This window comes from Macaca fascicularis, chromosome 19 (genome assembly GCF_037993035.2).
Source record: "Macaca fascicularis isolate 582-1 chromosome 19, T2T-MFA8v1.1".
Classification (NCBI taxonomy): Eukaryota; Metazoa; Chordata; class Mammalia; order Primates; family Cercopithecidae; genus Macaca; species Macaca fascicularis.
In genome coordinates this window covers 43,275,811-43,295,871 of record NC_088393.1, presented here as the reverse complement: position 1 = coordinate 43,295,871, position 20,061 = coordinate 43,275,811, and the positions used below count along the sequence as shown (strand labels likewise).

Here is a 20,061-nt window from a genome sequence, read left to right as displayed (position 1 = left end):
CCTCGGTTTTTGCCGCCACCCAGAGGAACTATATGCGCTCCGACGGTCGCCCGGATATAGGCGTAGGGTGGAGCCGTAAGAGATTGACTGGCCAGTTGATTTGGTTGGCGCAGGCTCAGAAACGACGTGACGCCGCCCCTCTCCCCAACACGTGATGAAAGTCGGGGTGGAGAAGGGCAGGCTTTGCGCAGGCGTACAGTTCTCGCTATAGCCAATTCGCTACGTGACGAGGGCGTGACTGTGGCACTGGAGGGGCGCCTAATAGCCAGGCGCTCTCAGCGCTCTCCCCGGCACGTGACGAGTCTCCACGGACGTCATGTGAGGCAGGCGGCGAGCGCGCGGGCGGGGCGGGGTTCGGCGGCGCTCCACGAGAACCAAAGTGCAGCTGCTGACCCGGCAAAACTCAACGGGGCTGGACAGCCATGCCTAAGTACTGCAGGGCGCCGAACTGCTCCAACACTGCGGGCAGCTTGGGCGCAGACAACCGCCCTGTGAGCTTCTACAAGTGAGCGCAGCGCGGGGCGGGGCTTGAGGGAGGCGGGACCCTGGGAGGGGCGGGGCCCGAGCTTTAGTGAAGCTGTGCGGGCCTTCTGGTCTCGCTTGAGGGTGTTAGGAAGTGGGGTTAAAACGTGAGGAGATGGCCTTCCCGGCAGTGTCCACTGCACCTGCAAAGGTGCTGGCGTGGGAAACATCAGGAGTAGACGATTAACTACAGGTAGCGAACGAAGCGAGACGAAGAGGGAAACGGATGTAAAAAGTGAAGTCGGTGCAGGCTCTGTAAGAGCCTACAGATGCCCACTTGCCCTCCCCACGCATTTGAGCCATCTGAAACTCAGAGCATCCGAAACTGAGCTTGTGATCGCGTCTCCCCCAAAACCTTCCAGTCTGTCCTTAGTAGTTCCCTGATTGCAGCCAGAGGGAGCCTGTGAACACCTGAGTCAGATCAGCTCCCTCCTCTGCCCAGATCCCTTCCCTGACTCCCACCTCACTGTAAAAAATAAAGTGAGGCTGCAGCAGGTAGAAAGCAGGCCTGCAAAGTCCTACAGAGCTGGTTCCCTGATACCAGTGTGACTTCATCTCTTTCCTCCTGCCCTTCACTCCAGTAACACTGGCCTACTTCATGTTCCTGTAGCATAGCAGGCATGTTACTGCCCTGCTATCTTTGCCTGGGCCATTCCCTCTGATTTCAAAGTTCTTGCCTTTATTACTACCACCCTATGGACAACTGTAACTGACACCGAAACACACACACGGTTCTCTCTGTCTTCTGCTTTATTTTTCCCTTTAACACATCACTGTCTGCATATCGCATTTTCGATGTATGCATTCCTTATCTCCCCCACTAGAATGTCACCTCAATCAAGCCAGAGGTTTTGTCTTTCTTGTTTCCTCTTGTTTGTGTCTCCAACCTCTAGAACAGTGCCTGGCACATAGTAGGTGCTTAGTAAAGATCTGTTGGGTGGATTTGATGAATGCATTTCAGATGGGCTCTCCAGGAAAGCCAGCAGTCCATGTCTCATGGATCCTTTGAGGGACCCTGGTATAGGGCCAAAGGGATTCGGGGGAACTTTAAGCCTGTATATGACTCTGGCAACTGTTGATTAATTCAGCAACTTTTTGAGTATTTCTTGGAGAAGCAAGTAAGCCCCTGCTGGACACAAAGAACCCTGACAGATCTTGTTTCTGCCATGACAGAGCTCATGGATAGGTGAGGGTCAAACATTGAGGAATTGAGTACGTGACCTGCGAGTTACCCATAATCCTTCCTTTTCATCCACCGCTAGTCCATTAACCTGCCCTTTGGCTCTACCCTCAAGACATGTCTCCATCCTGCAACAACCACAACAAAATCTCTAAAACCTTGACAAGACAGTTATGAACACGAATGAGAAAGTCCCAAATAAATCATTAAGAAATAAGGAAAGATAGGCTGGGCGTGGTGGCTCACACCTGTAATCCCAGCACTTTGGGAAGTCGAGGCAGGAGGATTGCTTGAGCCCAGCAATTCGAGACCAGCCTGGGCAACATGGCAAAACCCCATCTCTACAAAATGTAAAAATTAGCCGGACATGGTGGTGCACGCCTGTAGTTCCAGCTACACGGGACATTGAGGTAGAGAATCACTGGAGCCCAGGAGGCTAAGGCTGTAGTGAGCTGTGATCACGCTGCTGTACTCTAGCCTTGGCAACTGTGTGAGACCTTGTCTCAAAATAAATAAATAAGAAATAAGGAAAACACATTCCCAGACTACTACTCATTACATCCACTGTCGTCACATAGTCCAGGCTGCCGTCATCTTTTTTTTTTTTTTTTTTTGAGACAGGGTCTTGCTCTGCCACCCAGGCTGGAGTGCAGTGATATGATCTCGGCTCACTGCAACCTCTGCCTCCCAGGTTCAAGCGATTCTCCTATCTTAGCCTCCCGAGTAGCCGGGACCACAGGTGCACACCACCACACCCAGCCAATTCTTTGTACTTTTAGTAGAGGTGGAGTTTCACCATGTTGGCCAGGTGGGTCTCGAACTCCTGACCACAGGTGATCCACCCACCTTGGCCTCCCGAAGTACTGGGATTACAGGCATGAGCAACCATGCCCAGCCCCTGTTTCCACTCTTACCTCACTCATAACAACAACAATAGAGTATTTACCTTATGCCAACCACTGTTCTAAGTGCTTTGTAGGTAATAATAAGGGGGAATGATGACGACTGTATACAGCAGCCAGATGACTGTATGAAAATCACTTCATGTCTTCGGCCAGGCACGGTGGCTCAAGTCTGTAATCCCAGCACTTTGGGAGGCCGAGACGGGCGGATCACGAGGTCAGGAGATCGAGACCAGCCTGGCTAACACGGTGAAACCCCGTCTCTACTAAAAATACAAAAAACTAGCCGGGCAAGGTGGTGGGCACCTGTAGTCCCAGCTATTTGGGAGGCTGAGGCAGGAGAATGGCGTAAACCTGGGAGGCAGAGCTTGTAGTGAGCTGAGATCCGGCCACTGCACTCCAGCCTGGGTGACAGAGCGAGACTCTGTCTCAAAAAAAAAAAAAAAGGAAAATCACTTCATGTCTTCATTGGCACCCAATAGTGACTAACCCATTTACACCTCAGGGCCTACCCCTGAGTCAGTCATGCAGAAGCCACTCAGTTAAGAGTTAGATGAAAAGCAGTTTCCAAAAGAGGCTTAGGAGAGGGCATGGATGCCAGGTGAGAGATAAGATGAGACACGTTGAGGGAAGTGGCTGCCAGGAAATAACTTGAAATCCTGCTTGGCAGCCAAAGGGAACACTCATTAGTTCACTCTCTGTCTCTCTCTTTTTTGAAACATGATCTTGCTTTGTCACCCAGACTGGAATACGGTGGTGCGATCATGGCTCACTGCAGCTTCAACCTCCCAGGCTCAAGCAGTCCTCCCATCTCAGCCTCCTTTTTTTTTTTTTTCTTCACGTTTCATTTTATTTTTATGCTAGTCAAGCATGGTTGTGTGGGGAGACAATGTTAATCAGCTTAGCAATAACCCACAACACTCAGACCAGCTCCATTTCAGCCTCCTGAGTAGCTGGGACTATAGGCATGTGCCACCATGCCTGGCTAGCCTTCATTAGCTCTGTCTTAGGCCCTTTGAGGGACAGTGGCAATGGGGTCATCTCTTATGGGGGACCTATCATTTAGAATTATATCTGCTTGGTAGTAACAAAGTCCTGCAATAAGAGTTGATTAAACAAATTATGGGGTCTATAGGAATCAGTGTGGTTAAGTTATGCTGCACGAACAAACTTCTCAAATCTCAGTGGCTTACTACAACAAAGGTGTTTTTTTGTTGTTGTTTTGTTGTTGTTTTTTTAAGAAGGGATCTCTATCACCTGGGCTAGAGTGCAGCACCATCATGGTTCACTGCAGCCTCAAACTCCTGGGCTCAAGCAGTCCTCCCGCCTCAGCCTCCTGAGTAGCTGGGACTACAGGCAGACACCACCTTGTCAGGCAAATTTCTCTAATTTTTGTAGAAATGAAGTCCCACTGAGCTGGGTGCGGTGGCTCACGCCTGTAATCCCAGCACTTTGGAAAGCCGAGGCGAGTGGATCACCTGAGGTCAGGAGTTCGAGACCAGCCTGGCCAACATGGTGAAACCCCATTTATACTAAAAATACAAAAATTAGCCAGGTGTGGTGGCACGCGCCTGTAATCCCAGCTACTCAGGAGGCTGAGATGGAAGAATCGCGTGAACTTGGGAGGCGGAGGTTGCAGTGAGCCAAGATCGTGGCAGTGAGCCAAGATCATGCCACTGCACTCCAGGCTGGGTGACAGAGCGACTCCGTCTCAAAAAAAAAAAAAAAAAAAAAAGCCCCATTTCTACTAAAAATACAAAAAATTAGCCGAGTGTGGTGGTAGGTGCCTGTAATCCCAGCTACTCGGGAGGCTGAGGCAGGAGAATCGCTTGAACCTGGGAGGCAGAGGTTGCAGTGAGCCGAGATCGTGCCACTGCACTCCAGCCTAGGCAACAAGCGCGAAACTCCGTCTCGAAAAAAAAAAATGAAGTCTCACTGTGTTGCGCAGGCTGGAACTCCTGGGCTCAATCAGTCCTCCTGCTTTGGCCTCCCAGAGTGCTGGGATTACAGGCATGAATCACTACACCTGGCCCAAAGGTGTTTTTCTTGCTCACACTATGTCCTTTGCAGGTCATTTGTGGTCCTACTCTACAGTATCTTAATTGGGGTCTCAGGCTGAAGAAACTGTCCCTATTTGGAATATTGCTGTTCTTGCGGGAGGAGGAAAAGAGAAAGTGGAGTGAATCATCCGGTGGCTCTTGGTCAATTTTATATTTAGAAGAGGCCCATATCACTTTCACTGGCATTCTTTGACTGGAGCAAGTATATAGCAAGCCTCAAGTCAATGGAGTGGGCATGTGAAATCCTCATGTGGAGGGAGGCAGCAGACATTCTGAACAGTAATACAGTCTATTACAGGGTTTATTTTCCCTCATATAGACCAAGTACAGAGGTTGGCAAACCAGCACTGGAATAGTAGTTCCACAGTCATCAGAAATGAGGGTCCTATCTCTCTCTCTTTCTTTCTTTTTTTTGAAAGTCTCATTCTATCACCCAAGCTAGAATGCAGTGGCACGGTCTCAGCTCACTGCAACTTCCACATCCCGGGTTCGAGGGATTCTCATGCCTTAGCCACCCAAGTAGCTGGAATTACAGAATTACAAGTGCGTGCCACCATACCCAGCTAATTTTTGCATTTTTAGTAGAGACAGGGTTTTGCCATGTTGACCAGGCTGGTCTCAAACACCTGACCTCAAATGATCCTCCCACCTTGGCCTCCAAAGTGTTGGAATTACAGGTGTGAGCTACCGTGCCTGGCCTATTTCTGCTCTGTCATCCTTAGCCTGTGGCTTCCATTCAAGGTGGCTGCCAGTGCCCCAGCCACCTTTGCTACCATTCCTTATAGGAGGAAAAGGGAAGGGAGAAAGAGCAAAAAGCGTTCAGGTCTAAACTGAATCAACTCCCTTTATAAGGCCTTCCAGAAACCCCATTCAATGGCACCTTTTCATCACTGGTCACCCCCAACTGGAAAAGAGGCTGGGAATTGTGGTCTTTTAGCTGGGCATTTAATCAGCCTGAATAAATTTTGAGTTACGTTAGTAAGAAAGAAAAAAAGGACTTCTAGCAGTATATGCCACCCCATGCTCTGGACAAGATGACCAGCAAGACTAAAATAGTTTATACAAAGGGGAACATGGGGGTATAACTCAGTGGTAGAGCATTTGACTGCATTGAAAGGGGAACACTTGCTGTCTGCTTAAGGTAGTTTTTTAGAAAGCAATATTGCCCATTATAAATGCTGCTATCCAGAGGAACAAGAGAAAGACCAATTAAGGAGATGTTTCTTAGGATATTGACTTTCTTCCTTTCCTCTTTGAGCTGCTGAATCCCGTTAAAGCATTCATTGGCCAGAAGGTAGTCACATGGCCCCACCCAGCTGCAAAGGATCCTGGGAAATGTAGTCTTTTAGCAGGACACATTATGGCCCAAAGAAAGTTGGAGTTATGTTAGTAAGGAAATGGCAGACAGTAGATATGAGTAGTCCATTGGCAGATTCTGCCTGGGAGATGGTGGCAATAAGAATGGGGAATGCTGTTGCAATAGATCTCGTGTTTGTGTCCAGGAAGAATGGGGCCACTGAGAACATTGGGATCTTAGAGGGAAGCTGACTGCAGCAGCCAGACTCCCTGGCTGTGTGCCCTGGGGTTCTGCTCTCTGGGTGCCAGTGCTCTTCTCTGAGTCAGCCTTTCTGTGCTCTTTCGCCAGCTGCCTGCCCCCTCCACCTCCATCTGCCTTTGTCTGAGAAGTCTTGGCTCTCCCCATCTCCGTTCATCCCATCCACCTCCTCCCCACTGGTAGCCTCTTTAGTTTCTTGTGTGTCCTTCCTATGTGTATTAGTCTATTCTCACACTGCTATAAACAACTATCTGAGACTGGGTAATTCATAAAGGAAAGAGGTTTAATGGACTCACCATTCTGAATGGCTGGGGAGGCCTCAGGAAACTTACAATCATGGTGGAAGGCAAAGGGGAAGCAAACATCTTACATGGGGGCAGGAGAGAAAGAGAGCAAGAGGGGAACTGCCACTTTTAAACCATCAGATCTCATGAGAACTCACTCAGTATCATGGGAACAGCATGGGGGAAACATCCCCCATGACCAGTCACCTCCCATCATGTCCCTCCCTTGACACATGGGGATTACAATTCAAGATGAGATTTGGATGGGGACACAGAGCCAAACCACATCACCATGGTTTCTTTATACGAATACCAGCAAATGTGAAAGACATTCTTATTTCCTTTTTTATTACACTAATAGTTTCCCATACTGCTTGTTACAAACTTGGTGGCTTAAAACAAGACAAATTATTTTCTAACAGTTCTGGAGGCCAGGAGTCCAAATCAGCTTTCCTGGGCCAAAACCAAGGTGTCAGCAGGGCTGTACTCCACCGGAGGTTCTGGGGGAGAGTCTCTTCTTTGCCTGTTCCGGTTCCTGGTGGCTGCAGGCAGTCCTTGGCTTGTGGCCACATCTCTCCAGGCTCTGCCTCCATGGTTGCATTGCCCTCTCTTCTTTTCTGTGGTAATATCTTCTCCTCCCTCTTATGAGGATACTTGTGGCATTTAGGGCCAACCCGGATGACCCAGGATAATCTCCTCATCTCAAGATCCTTTTTTTTTTTTTTTTTTTTTTTTGAGACGGAGTCTTGCTGTGTCGCCCAGGCTGGAGTGCAGTGGCGCGATCTCGGCTCACTGCAAGCTCCGCCTCCTGGGTTCACGCCATTCTCCCGCCTCAGCCTCCGAGTAGCTGGGACTACAGGCGCCCGCCACCACGCCCGGCTAGTTTTTTGTATTTTTAGTAGAGACGGGGTTTCACCATGTTAGCCAGGATGGTCTCGATCTCCTGACCTCGTGATCCACCCGCCTCGGCCTCCCAAAGTGCTGGGATCACAGGCTTGAGCCACTGCGCCCGGCCAAGATCCTTAACTTAGTCACATCTTTTGTCATATAAGGTAATATTCAGGCCTGGCATGGTGGTTCATGCCTGTAATTTCAGCACGTTGGGAGGCCAAGGTGGGAGGATTGCTTGAGCCCAGGGATTTGAGACCAGCCTGGGCAACAAGGCAAAACCTCATCTCTAAAAAATATATAGAAATTAGCCGGGCACGTGGCACATGCCTGTAGTCCCAGCTACTTGGGAGCCTGAGGTGGGAGGATTGCCTGATCCTGGGGAGTTTGATGCCGCAGGAACCGAGATCACGCCACTGCACTCCAACCTGGGTGACAGAGCAAAACCCTGTCTCTAAATAAATAAATAAAGTAATAAAGTAATAGTCACAGTTTCCAGGAATTAGGACATGGATAGCTTTTGGGGGCTACCACAATGACTAAAAGCTGAGATAGTCTATTTAGAACCTTCCTTTTTTTCACATAATATGTGCCTGACAATAGTATGTCAGTTCACAGAGTGCCTCTACATTCTGTTTTATAGCTGCATCGTATTCTTTTGTGTGGATGTGCCTATGTTTATTTACCCTATCTCCTGTAGGAATTTTGTCCCTGATTCTCTAGTACTCATTAGTCTTTCTTTTCTTTTTTTTTTTTTTTTTTTTTTTTTGAGACGGAGTCTTGCTCTGTAGCCCGGGCTGGAGTGCAGTGGCCGGATCTCAGCTCACTGCAAGCTCCGCCTCCCGGGTTTGTGCCATTCTCCTGCCTCAGCCTCCTGAGTAGCTGGGACTACAGGCGCCCGCCACCTCGCCCGGCTAGTTTTTTGTATTTTTAGTAGAGACGGGGTTTCACCGTGTTAGCCAGGATGGTCTCGATCTCCTGACCTCGTGATCCGCCCGTCTCGGCCTCCCAAAGTGCTGGGATTACAGGCTTGAGCCACCGCGCCCGGCCTAGTCTTTCTTTTCAACAAAGAGAGAGCAGGGGTGGAGTGCAGTGGCTCCTGCCTATAATCGCAGCACTTTGGGAGGCCAAGGTGGGAGGATCACTTCAGCCCAGGAGTTCGAGACCAGTCTGGACAACACAGTGAGACCTCTCTCTATCTAAAAAGAATTTTTAAATTAGCCAGGTGTGGTAGCACATGCCTGTGGTCCCAGGTACTCAGGAGGCTGAAGTGGGAGGATCACTTGGGCCTAGCAGTTCAGGGATACAGTGAGCTGTGATCATGCCACTGCACTTTAGCTTGGGCAACAGAGCAAGACCCTGTCTCAAAAAAAAAAGAAAGGAAGGAAAGAAAGGAAGGAAGGAAAGGAAAGGGAAGGGAAGAGGGAAAGGAAGGGAAGGGAAGGGAAGAGGAGGAAAGGGGAGGGAAGGGAAGGGGAGGGGAAGGGAGGGGAAGGGGGGGAGAGGGGAGGGGGAGGGGAGGGGAGGGAAGAAGGGCAGGGCCTCAGGCTCATAGCCCTCAGTAGGTAATGACATCTGATGTTTTTATGGTTAGCTTTTGTTTATGGAATTGATACTGATTTTCCATTTTCAATTGTGGTATAAAGTTTCTCTTTTAAGTATCTTTGTTTAATACTTAAGATTGGTTAGTTTTAAGAAAAGTATGAAATCAGTAATATCACAGATATGGAAAACATTGTGAAGATGGGATGTGCATGAGATGTGTCTTAGTTATCTAATGCTATATAACAAACGATCCCCAAATTTAGCAGCTTGAAATAAACATTTACAGTCTCACAGTTTCTGGCAGCTGCTAAGGACAAACTGGCCAGCACTTGATCATGTGGCCACCCCTGGCTGCAAATAAGACTGGAAAAGGAGGTCTTTATTATGGGTAGCCTTGAGCCCAGGTCTAAATAGAGAGTGTGTTAACATCTAAGAGGGCAAGAGCAGATGCTGGGAACAAGTGGCACCAGGAAACCGGAGAAGTGGGGCATCTTTAGAGGGTCCCTCATCAGATAATCCCCACCCACAACCACTGAGAAAGCTTATTTTTTAAAACTTAAAACAATTTTTTTTTTTTTTTTTTGAGATGGAGTCTTGCTCTGTCGCCCAGGTTGGAGTGCAGTGGTGTGATCTCGGCTAACTGCAACCTCCACCTCCCAGGTTCAAGTAATTCTCCTGCCTCAGTCTCCCAAGTAGCTGGGATTACAGGGACACGCCACTAGGCCTGGCTAATTTTTGTAATTTTAGTAGAGACGGGGGTTTCACCATGTTGGCCAGGCTGGTCTTGAACTTGAATTCAAAATCACTTGAGGTCTGACCACAAGTGGTCTGCCTACCTCGGCCTCCCAAAGTGCTGGGATTACAGGCATGAGCCACTGTGTCTGGCCTATTAAAATTATTTTTAATTGTGGCAAAATACACATAAAATCTACCATCTTGATCATTTTTAAGTGTACAATTCACTAATGTTAAGTATATTCGCACTGTTATATAACCAATCTCCAGAACTTTTTCCTCTCCTAAAACACTCTATCCCCATTGGACAATTCCCTCTTTCCCTCTCCACCAAGCTTTTGGCAACCACCATTCCATTGTCTGCCTCTAGGAATTTGACTGTTCTGCCTCATATGAGTGGAATCGTCAGTATTTGACTGGCTTTTTTCACTTACCCTAATGGCCCTTAGAATTCATCTGTGTTGTTGCATGTGTCAGATCAAGACTAAATAAAATTCCAGGCCGGGTGCAGTGGCTCACACCGGTAATCCCAGCACTTTGGGAGGCCAAGGCGGGTGGATCACCTAAGGACACGAGTTCCAGACCAGCCTGGCCAACATGATGAAACCCTGTCTCTACTAAAAATACAAGAATAGCCAGGTACGGTGGCAGGCGCCTGTAATCCCAGCTACTCTGGAGGCTGAGGCAGGAGAGTTGCTTGAACCCAGGGGGCGGAGGTTGCAGGGGCAAGATCACGCCACTGCATTCCATCCTGGGCGACAGAGTGAGATTCCATCGCCAAAATAAATAAATGAATAAATAAATAAGCAAGCCAGCTGGGCATGGTGGCGGGAGCCTGTAATCCCAGCTACCCAGGAGGCTGAGGCAGGAGAATCACTTGAACCCAGGAGGCAGAGGTTGCAGTGTGCCAATGTTGCGCCGTGGCACTCCAGCCTGGGTGACAGAGTGAGACTCCATCTCCAAAAAAAAAAGACTAAATGAAATTCCATTGTATGTATATGCAACATTTTTCTTATCCATGTATCTGTTGATAGACACTTCCACCTTTTGGCTGTTGTGATTTATGCTGCTATGTTTCTGTCCGTCTGTTTGTTTGTTTGTTTTTGAGACAGCGTGTCACTCTTTTGCCCAGGCTACAGTGCCGTAATGTGATCATGGCTCACTGTAGCCTTAACCTCCTGGGCTCAAGCATTCCTCCCACCTCAGCTTCCTGAGTAGCTGGGCCTCTAGGCACACGCCACCACATCTGGCTAATTTTTGTATTTTTTGTAGAGACAAGATTTCACCTGTTGTCCAGGCTGGTCTTGAACACCTGGACTCGAGCGATCCGCCTTGCCTCAGCCTCCCAAAGTGCTGGGATTAAAGGCATGAGCCACCACGCCAGGCCTGATTTATGTTGCTACGAACGCAGGTGTGCAAATATCTCTCTGAGACCCTGTTTTCAGTTCTTTCGGGTATATAAGCAGAAGTGGATTGCTGGGTCATATGGTAATTCTATTTTTCAATGTTTGAGGAACTGCCATATTGTTTTCCACAGTGGAAATGCAAAATGCACCATTTTGCATTCCCAGCAGTGTACCAGAGTTCCAGCAGTTTCTCAACATCCTGACATACACTTTTCTTCTCCTCCTCTTCCTTCCCCTCCTGCCCCCTCCCGCTTCCCCTCCTCCTCCATCTCCCAGGCTGGAATGCGGTAGTATGATCATAGCTCACTGCAGCATTCAAACTCCAGAGCTTAAGCAGTCCTCCCACATTGCCTCCTAAGTAGATAGGACTATAGATGCACATCGCCACACCCAGCTAATTTAAAAAATATTTTTTTGTAGAGACAAGGTCTTGCTACATTGCCCAGGATGGTCTTGGACTACTGCCTTCAGGAGTTCCTCCCGCCTCAGCCTCCCAAAGTGCTGGGATTACAGACATGAGCCACCATGCCCGGCCTCTTTGTTGTTGTTGTTCAGTAGGAGCTGTTCTGGTGTTTGTCAGATGGTATTTCATCAGGGTTCTGATACTGCATTTTCCTAATGATTAGCGATGTCAAGTATCTTTTCATGTGCTTATTGGCCATTTGTATGTCTTTGGAGAAATGTCTGTTCAAGTCCTTTCCCCATTTTTGAATCAGGTTATTTGTGTTTTATTGTTGTTGTTGAGTTGTTTTAAGACTTGTTAGTGGGTGTTTTCAAGCATACACAAAAGTAGAGCCCTCGAGATCTATCACTGTGTCACTAGTTATCAACACTTTACCAATCTTCTTTACTGCCCTGCCCACACCTCTAAGTTTTTGTCCTGCCCTATTTTAAAGTAAATCCCAGACATCAGATCTTTTATCCATAATTATTTCAGACTGATTTTCTAACAGAAGACTGTTTCAGAAGTATAAACCAATACAGTTATCACACCTAGCAAAATGAATTTTTTTTTTTTTTTTTTTTGAGACAGGGTCTGGCTCTGTCACCCAGGCTGGAGTATGGTGGTGCAATCTCAGCTCACTGCAACCTCTGCCTCCCAGGCTCAGGTGTCCCTCCTACTTCAGCCTCCCGAGTAGCTGGAACCACAGGCATGTACCACCATACATGGCTAATTTTTTTTTTTTTTTTGTAGAGTTGAGGTCTCCCTATGTTGCCCAGGCTGGTCTCAAACTCCTGGGCTCAAGCGATCCTCCTACCTCGTCATCCTCCCAAAATGCTGGGATTACAGGCGTAAACCGCCATGCCCGACTGGTTTCTTATAATTATCTTATACTCAGTTCATGTTCAGTTTTCCCCAATTGTCTTAAAATGTCTTTTTACTGAATTGTTTGTTGTAGGCGAGGTCCACATCCTGCTTTTGTGCTGATGTTTCTTAAATCTCTCTTAATCCAGAAACCCCACACCCCCATGTTATACATTTGTAGAAGAAACATTTTCACTTGGCTGCACGAACTCCCACATCGTAAATGTCTGATTTTATAAACTGCTCCAACAAGTTGATGTGGAAGAACAAATTGGGAGTGGAGGGGCGGGGCTGTGGGCAGGTAGAACAGGAAGGAGGCTAGAAGGAGGGGCAGTGGAGGGGGCAGAGGTGGGCTGATGTTGGGTGTTTAAAAGGTGGAGCTTTCAAATTAATAATAATAATAAAAAAGGCCAGGCATGGTGGCTCATGCCTATAATCCCAGCACTTTAGGAGGCCAAGGTGGGTGGATCACCTGAGGTCAGGAGTTCGAGACAGCCCGGCCAACATGATGCAACCTCATCTCTATTAAAAATACAAAAATTAACCGGGCGTGGTGGCGTGCGCCTGTAGTCCCAGCTACTCAGGAGGCTGAGGCAGGAGAATCGCTTGAACCCAGGTGGCGGAGGTTGTAGTGAGCCAAGATTGTGCCATTGCACTCCAGCCTGGGTGACAAGTGCAAAACCCCGTCTCACAAAATAATATTACTAAAAGACGAAGCTGAAGAAAGGGTTGTAGTTGTGTGTATGAGATAGAGAAAGCCTGGGCACAAGACTGGTCTACTTCCTGGCCCTAGGGAGGCACAGGCTTGGAGCCCAGAGACCTCCAGGGTGGGTATCCTCTGGGAGGGATGAGTCTGAACCTTGTAACACTGACCCCGCCCCCCAACCACCCATGCAGGTTCCCACTGAAGGATGGTCCCCGGCTGCAGGCCTGGCTGCGGCACATGGGCCGTGAGCACTGGGTGCCCAGCTGCCACCAGCACTTGTGCAGTGAGCACTTCACGCCCTCCTGCTTCCAGTGGCGCTGGGGTGTGCGCTACCTGCGGCCTGATGCAGTGCCCTCCATCTTCTCCCAGGCACCACCTGCCAAGGTGAGCACCAGGAGGTCCTGCTGCTGGAATCCGAACCCCAGACCTCCCCTCCTAAGGGAAGTCCCTCCTTGAGTCTGACCTTTGGCCCTCCCCTCCTGACGACACTTCCTCCCTGAGGTCTGGCCTTACCTAGGCAAGTCCCCCTTGGAAACAGACCCTCAATCCTTTTCCTCCTGAGTTGAAGTCTGGCTGTGGCACCCCTGCACCCTGTGCCTTGTCTTCCAGAGTCAGCAGAGGACTCGACGCACCCAGAAGCCAGTCTCGCCACCACCTCCCCTGCAGGAGAAAACACCCCTGCCCCAGGGCCCTGCCATCCCAGCCTCTGACCCAGTGCGCCTAGTGGTGCTGGACCCCACATCGGGGAGCCCCGAGACTGCGGCCACCATGCTCCTGACCCCCCTGGCCCCTGCGGCCACTCCTGAGGGGTCACAACCTGAAGTCCCTGCCCAACAGGCCCAGACTGGGCTGGGCTCAGTGCTGGGAGCACTGCAACGCCGGGTGCAGAGGCTACAACGGTGCCAGGAGCAGCACCAGGCGCAGCTGCAGGCGCTGGAACGGCTGGCACAGCAGCTGCATGGGGAGAGCCTGCTGGCACGGGCGTGCCGGGGTCTGCAGCGCCTGGTGAGTGGCACCCCAGCCTGGCAGCCCCATCCATGGGTGCTCGCCTGGCCTGCAGTGTGTTTTCATTTTGTCTAGGATCCCCTATTCAAAAATCAGAACATTCACCCGTGTTTCCAAATTTCTGGCTTGCCCAGGCTCAGTGGCTCACGCCTGTCATCCCAACACTTTGGGAGGCCAAGGCAGGAGGATTGCTGGAGGCCAGGAGTTCGAGACCAGCCTGGACAACATAACAAGACACTGTCTCTACAGAAAATTAAAACAAATTTCTAGGTTTTCTTGAAAAACAAAATTAACCTGGCAATGCCAAGCAACTATTGGTTGGAGCTGAGTAATGATTGTTCCATTTACTAATACTAAATACTTAACATTTGAGAAGCTCTTACTGTCTGCCAGACACAGAGTTATAACATAGTGAGTTGAAAACTCACCGTGATGCTTTGAGCTGGAGCTACAAGGTTGTTTTTCTTTTCTTTTCTATTCTTTTTTTTTTTTTTTTTTTTTTTTTTTGAGACGGAGTCTTGCTCTGTTGCTCAGGCTGGAATGCAGTGGCAGTGGCGTGATCTCTGCTCACTGCAAGCTCCACCTCCCAGGTTCAAGCGATTCTCCTGCCTTAGCCTCACAAGTAGCTGGGACTACAGGTGCCCACCACCATACCCAGCTAATTTTTTGTATTTTTGTTACAGACGGAGTTTCACCATATTAGCCAGAATGGTCTCGACGTGCTCACCTCGTGATCCACCTGCCTTGGCATCCCAAAATGCTGGGATTACAGGCATGAGCCACCGTGCCTGACCGCTACAAGGTTAATTTTTTAAAAATGCAGTGGCTAACGTCTATAATCCTAGCACTTTGGGAGGCCAAGGTGGGCAGATTGCTTGAACCTAGGAGTTCAAGACCAGCCTAGACAACATGGTGAGACTGTGTCTCACTGAAACACAAAAATTAACGTGGTGGGCACCTGTGGTCCCAGCTACTTGGGAGCCTGAGGCAGGAAGATCCCTTGAGCCCAGGAGGCAGAGACTGCAGTGAGCCAAGATCGCACCACTGCACTGTAGCCCGGGTAACCAAGCAAGACCTTGTCTCAGAAAACAAACAGAAAAAAACAAAAAAAAAAACGCAACCAAGCAAAAAACTCACTATAGTCTGGGTGCGGTGGCTTGTGCCCGTAATCCCAGAACTTTGGGAGGCCAAGGCAGGCAGATTGCTTGAGTTCAGGAGTTTGAGACCAGCCTGGGTGACATAGAGAAACCCTGTCTCTACTAAAAATACAAAAATTAGTTGGGCATGGTGGCGTGTGCCTGTAATCCCAGCTGCTCGGGAGGCTGAGGGCGGAGAATTGCTTGAACCCGGGAGGCAGAGGTTGCAGTGAGCCAAGACTGTGCCATTGCACTCCAGCCTGGGCGACAAGAGCAAGACTCCATCTCAAAAACCAAACAAACAAAAACCTCATTATAATCTTAATACTGCTGTTGTCTCCATCTTCCAGATGAAAAAATGGAGGCACAGAGCAGTCCAGTAGTGCACCCACAGTCAGGCAGCCAATACATTTCAGGGCCAGGATTCAAACCCAGGTATCTGGCTGCAGAAGAGGCCTGTGAGAGCTTCCTGCCTGGCCCCTATAGAGCTGGAGTTTGCAATCTCTGTAATAGTGTCCTCCAGGCCCTATTTAATCCCTTTTGCCTCTATATTTTACTGCTGGGTGTGTGTGTGTGTGTGTGTGTGTATGTGTGTGTGTGTGTATATGTGTGTGTGTGTGTATATGTGTGTGTGTGTGTATGTGTGTGTGTGTGTGTAGGGGAGGAAGTCGAGGAAGGGTGTTATGTCTGTGTGTGGGGGCGGGAGGGAGGAAGTTGAGGAAGGGTCTTATGTCTCTGAAAATCGCAGTTTGACCAAGGCTTTCTCCTGTCTAAAACCCCAGGGCCAAGCTTGAGGTCCCCAGCCTAGCCCCCATGGCTTTCAGAGCCCTGCCTGGATGAGAGAGGTGCCCACACAGAGCTCTGAATGCTAGACTCACTGAAAGGGCTCAGGAAGGAGCCCCCACAGTACCTCTGGAGTTAAGGAGTGTCAGATTTTTTTTTTTTTTGAGACGGAGTCTCACTCTGTTGCCCAGGCTGGAGTGGAGTGGCGCGATCTCGGCTCACTGCAACCCCTGCCTCTCTGGTTCAAGCAATTCTCCTGTCTCAGCCTCCCAGGCAACTGGGATTACAGGCATGTGCCACCATGTCCAGCTAAGTTTTGTATTTTTAGTAGAGATGGGGTTTTGCCATGTTGGCCAGGCTGGTCCTGAGCTCCTGACCTTAGGTAATCAGCCCACCTTGGGCTCCTATAGTGCTGGGATTACAGGCATGAGCCACCACGCCCAGCCAGGCGTCTCAGATTGATAGTCAGTGGTTTGGACATGACCCACAGATATACTTTGTTTGGCCTCCGCAGTGCTTTAAAATAATTTCTAATGGCCGGGTGCAGTAGCTCACGCCTATAATCCCAGCACTTTGGGAGGCCAAGGCAGGTAGATCACTTGAGCCCAGGGGACTGGGCAACATGGTGAAACCCTGTCTCTACAAGAAATACAAAAAATTAGCCAAGTGTTGCACCTATAGTTCTAGCTATTCCAGAGGCTGAAGTGGGAGTATTGCTTGAGCCCAGAAGGTCAAGGCTTCAATGAGCTGTGATTGTGCTACTGCACTCCAGCTTGGGTGACACTGTGAGACTCTGTCTCAAAAAAAAAAAAAAAGTCTGGTCTTTCCCGAAGGCTCTGCAGATCTAGCAGCACTGGGCTTGGATTCTCAGGTGATAGCAGTCGGCTGGAGCTACAGTGTAGCTGCCTCTGGGGGCTTAAAGTTTGAGACTGTGGCCTGGGGCACAGAGGGACAGTGGGGCAGGGACAGAGCTCAGACTCAGGCCTGGGGCTCTTTGTGGAGCCTGCCAGAGCCCCTGAGCTGACTGCCTCTCTCTGCCTCCTCTCCCATCATTCCAATCTCTGTCTCCTACTCATCTATCCCTACCTTGCAATCTCCTCCCTTTCTAACATTCATTGTCTTTCTCCCCATCATCTCCGTCCCCTACCTGTTTCCCCACCTCCTGATGTCTCTCTTCGTCTGTGTATTTTCTGTCTCCCCCACATCTCTGTGTGTACGTCTGTCTGCCTGCACATCTCTTTTCTCTACATGTGTCTGTGTCTGTCCCCCCGCATTTCTCTTCCCATTTCCCCACCCTTCTTTCCTTTCCCATGAATGTCTCTCTGGCCCTCACATCTGCTTTCCTGTCTCCTCATATCTCTGCCCACATCTCTCTCTCTTTCCTGACACGCCCCACTCCCACCTTTGCCTCCCTGTTCCTCACCATGTCTGTCTGTCTCTCCCACAACTTGCTCCATAATGTTCCCATCTCTACCACTTCTTTGCATTAGACAACGGCCCAGACCCTTGGATCTGAGGAATCCCAAACGTTCACCATCATCTGTGGAGGGCCTGACATAGCAGTGGTCCTTGCCCAGGGCCCTGCACCTGCCACAGTGGATGCCAAGCCGGAGCTCCTGGACACTCGAACCCCCAGTGCATAAGGATCAAGACAGACAATGTTGAGGGACAGAAGATAGAAGATGGAGGAGGAAAGACATTACACATGGGCTTGGCCCCAGCCCCACCACCCACGCCTGGGTAGTAGCAGTGCCTCCCTCAAGGACCTGGGTTCTAGCACCCCACTCCTAGGGATCTCTTGAACCTTAGGGGTGACCTAGGGCCAAGTCTGTCATCAGCCCCCAATCCCCTGGGTACCAGGCTTCTGTCACCCCCAGCTCAGATCTTTGCAAATCAGTACGACAACCTCAGAGCAGAGCAAGGGTTGTTTGTTTGGGAGAATCATACCTGGTTCTTAGGAGCCCCATGCTTTTTGCCAAGCCTGGTACTGAGTTGACGATACCATGGTGAACACAGCTGGGAAAATCCCTGCTCTCATGGTGCTCATTCTACTTGAGTAGACAATGAACTAGTGAACAAATAAACGAGAACACTGCAAACGCGAGCGATGAGTGCTATAAAGACAACAAAAATTCGGTTTGGGCTTGTGGGAGGGCCCTCTAAGGCCATGTTTTAGCAGAAACCTGGGTAATGAGAAGGGGCTGGCCTGGAGGGTTACAGGCTCAGGTTCCAGAGGATGAACAACCCCTGCAGAGAGGGCCTCCCGTCTGGGAGGCAGTGTTGCTATGGAGAAAACCATAGTAGGGAAGGGAGATGTAGCAGGATGAGCCGCAGACAAAACTCAGACACCGAATTAAAGAAGAAAGCCGTTTATTCGGCCGGGAGCGTCAGCAGATTCGCGTCTTAAAAGCAGAGCTCCCCGAGAAAGAAATTCTTGGCCTTTTTAAAGGCTTACAACTTTAAGGGGTCCATGTGAAAGGGTCGTGATAAATCGAGCAAGCGTGGGAAATGTGACTGGGGGCTACATGCATCAGCTAACAACAAAAAGTTTTACAATGCTTTTTTCATACAGTGTCTGGAATTTACAGATAAAACAAGCAGTTTAGGTCAGGGGTTGATGTTACTATTACTTTTTTTTAACTCCTAGGGCCAGATGGTGGTGCCAAGGTTGTCTGGCTATTTATCTTACTTTTGTTTTTTTTCCAACTTTTTGCCTTCTCTTTTTCCTCCTGTCTTGTGAACTAGGCAAGGTGGGGGGAGGAGGGCAGCAGGAGTAGTAGTGGTCTCCTTCCTTAGATGAAGGGGTGCGGTTTTAGAGCAGAGAAGGTGAAAAGGCACCAACAAGTAAGATCCTAAAACAGGGCAGAGAGGGAGCCATGTAGGGATTTGGAGGAAGAACATTCTAGGCATCACAAAGAGCCAGTGCAGGCCAGGCACTGTGGCTCACACCTGTAATCCCAGCACTTTGGGAAGCTGAGGCAGGCAGATCACCTGAGGTCAGGAGTTCGAGACCATCCTGGCCAACATGGCGAAACCCCGTCTCTACTAAAAATATAAAAATTAGCTGGGCGTGGTGGTACAGGCATGTAATCCCAGCTACCCAGGAGGCTGAGGCAGGAAAATCACTTGAACCCGGAAGACAGATGTTGCAGTGAGCAGAGATCATGCCACTACATTCCAGCCTGGGGAACAGAGTGAGACTCCATCTAAAATAAATAAATAAATAAATAAATAATTTAAAAAAGAAAACAAAGCAGAGCCAGTGCAGTGGTCCTGGGGTGGGGAGGAGCAAGGAGGCCACTGTGGCTGGGGTGGAGTGAACAAAAGAGGGTGAGAGGAGGTGAGTGCAGAGATGATAGGGCGGGTTTATATAGGGCCTTGTGGGCTGTGGCTGAGAGCCTTGGCTTCTACCTGGAGTGAGGTGCAGCAGGCAGATCCCTCTGAGGGAAGGAGGGCCCCAAAACGACAGGTCTTCATGGGTCACTGTGGCTGCATGTTGGAGGAGGAAGGGGACAGCAGGTAAGAGATTGCTGCCATAGTGTCGGTGGCAGATGATGAAGGATGGACCAGGGTGAGGGCCCAAGGTAGTGGTGGGGAGAGTGAGATTCTGGAAATCTTTTGGAGATGGAGCTACTGGGCCTTTGCATTAGAAGGATGAGGTATTCCAGGCTGTCACCCAGCCCCATCCAGGCTACAGTTCCAGGTGGGAAGCCAAGCCATGACAATGGGGCCAGGACCCTGGGCTGGCTTCAGGAGGCCTCCGTAGGGTAGATACAGGTTCCGAGAGAGTTGGAGGGGTTGATCGGCATGTAGCATGGTGATTAAGAAAGCTGGGCACGGTGACTCATGCCTGTAATCGCAGCACTTTGGGTGGTTGGGGCAGGAGGATCCCTTGAGGTCAGGAGTTCAAGACCAGCCTGGGCAACATGGCAAGGCCCTGTCTCTTTAAAAAATTATCCAGAAGTGGTGGCATGCACCTGTGGTCTCAGCTACTCAGGAGGTTGAGGTGGGAGGATGGCTTGAGCCCAGGAGTTTGACACTGCAGTGA

The 20,061-nt window shown here is 49.6% G+C and overlaps 1 protein-coding gene across 3 annotated transcripts; it reads left to right on the top strand.

Moving 5' to 3' along the window:
- The first annotated feature begins 234 nt into the window (after positions 1–234).
- On the top strand, positions 235–18,115 carry THAP8 (THAP domain containing 8). Of its 3 annotated transcripts, XM_065535452.2 has the most exons (5): positions 235–505; positions 10,944–11,082; positions 13,281–13,473; positions 13,699–14,094; positions 17,504–18,115. In XM_065535452.2, the coding sequence occupies exons 2-5, from the start codon at positions 11,039–11,041 to the stop codon at positions 17,654–17,656; spliced, it is 786 nt and encodes a 261-aa protein (XP_065391524.1). In that variant the 5' UTR covers positions 235–505; positions 10,944–11,038; the 3' UTR covers positions 17,657–18,115. The 3 variants fall into 3 exon arrangements, with proteins under 3 accessions (XP_065391524.1, XP_005588990.3, XP_073879370.1); XM_005588933.5 differs by lacking the exon at positions 10,944–11,082; XM_074023269.1 differs by lacking the exons at positions 10,944–11,082; positions 13,699–14,094.
- Positions 18,116–20,061: the final 1,946 nt, after the last annotated feature.

Bases quoted from the DNA above. Each gene is read 5' to 3' on its own strand.
- THAP8 (XM_005588933.5), top strand. From the start codon at position 423: ATGCCTAAGTACTGCAGGGCGCCGAACTGCTCCAACACTGCGGGCAGC. The intron at 506-13,280 runs GTGAGCGCAGCG...CCACCCATGCAG, and splicing joins CGCCCTGTGAGCTTCTACAA to GTTCCCACTGAAGGATGGTC. The intron at 14,095-17,503 runs GTGAGTGGCACC...TCTTTGCATTAG, and splicing joins GCCGGGGTCTGCAGCGCCTG to ACAACGGCCCAGACCCTTGG.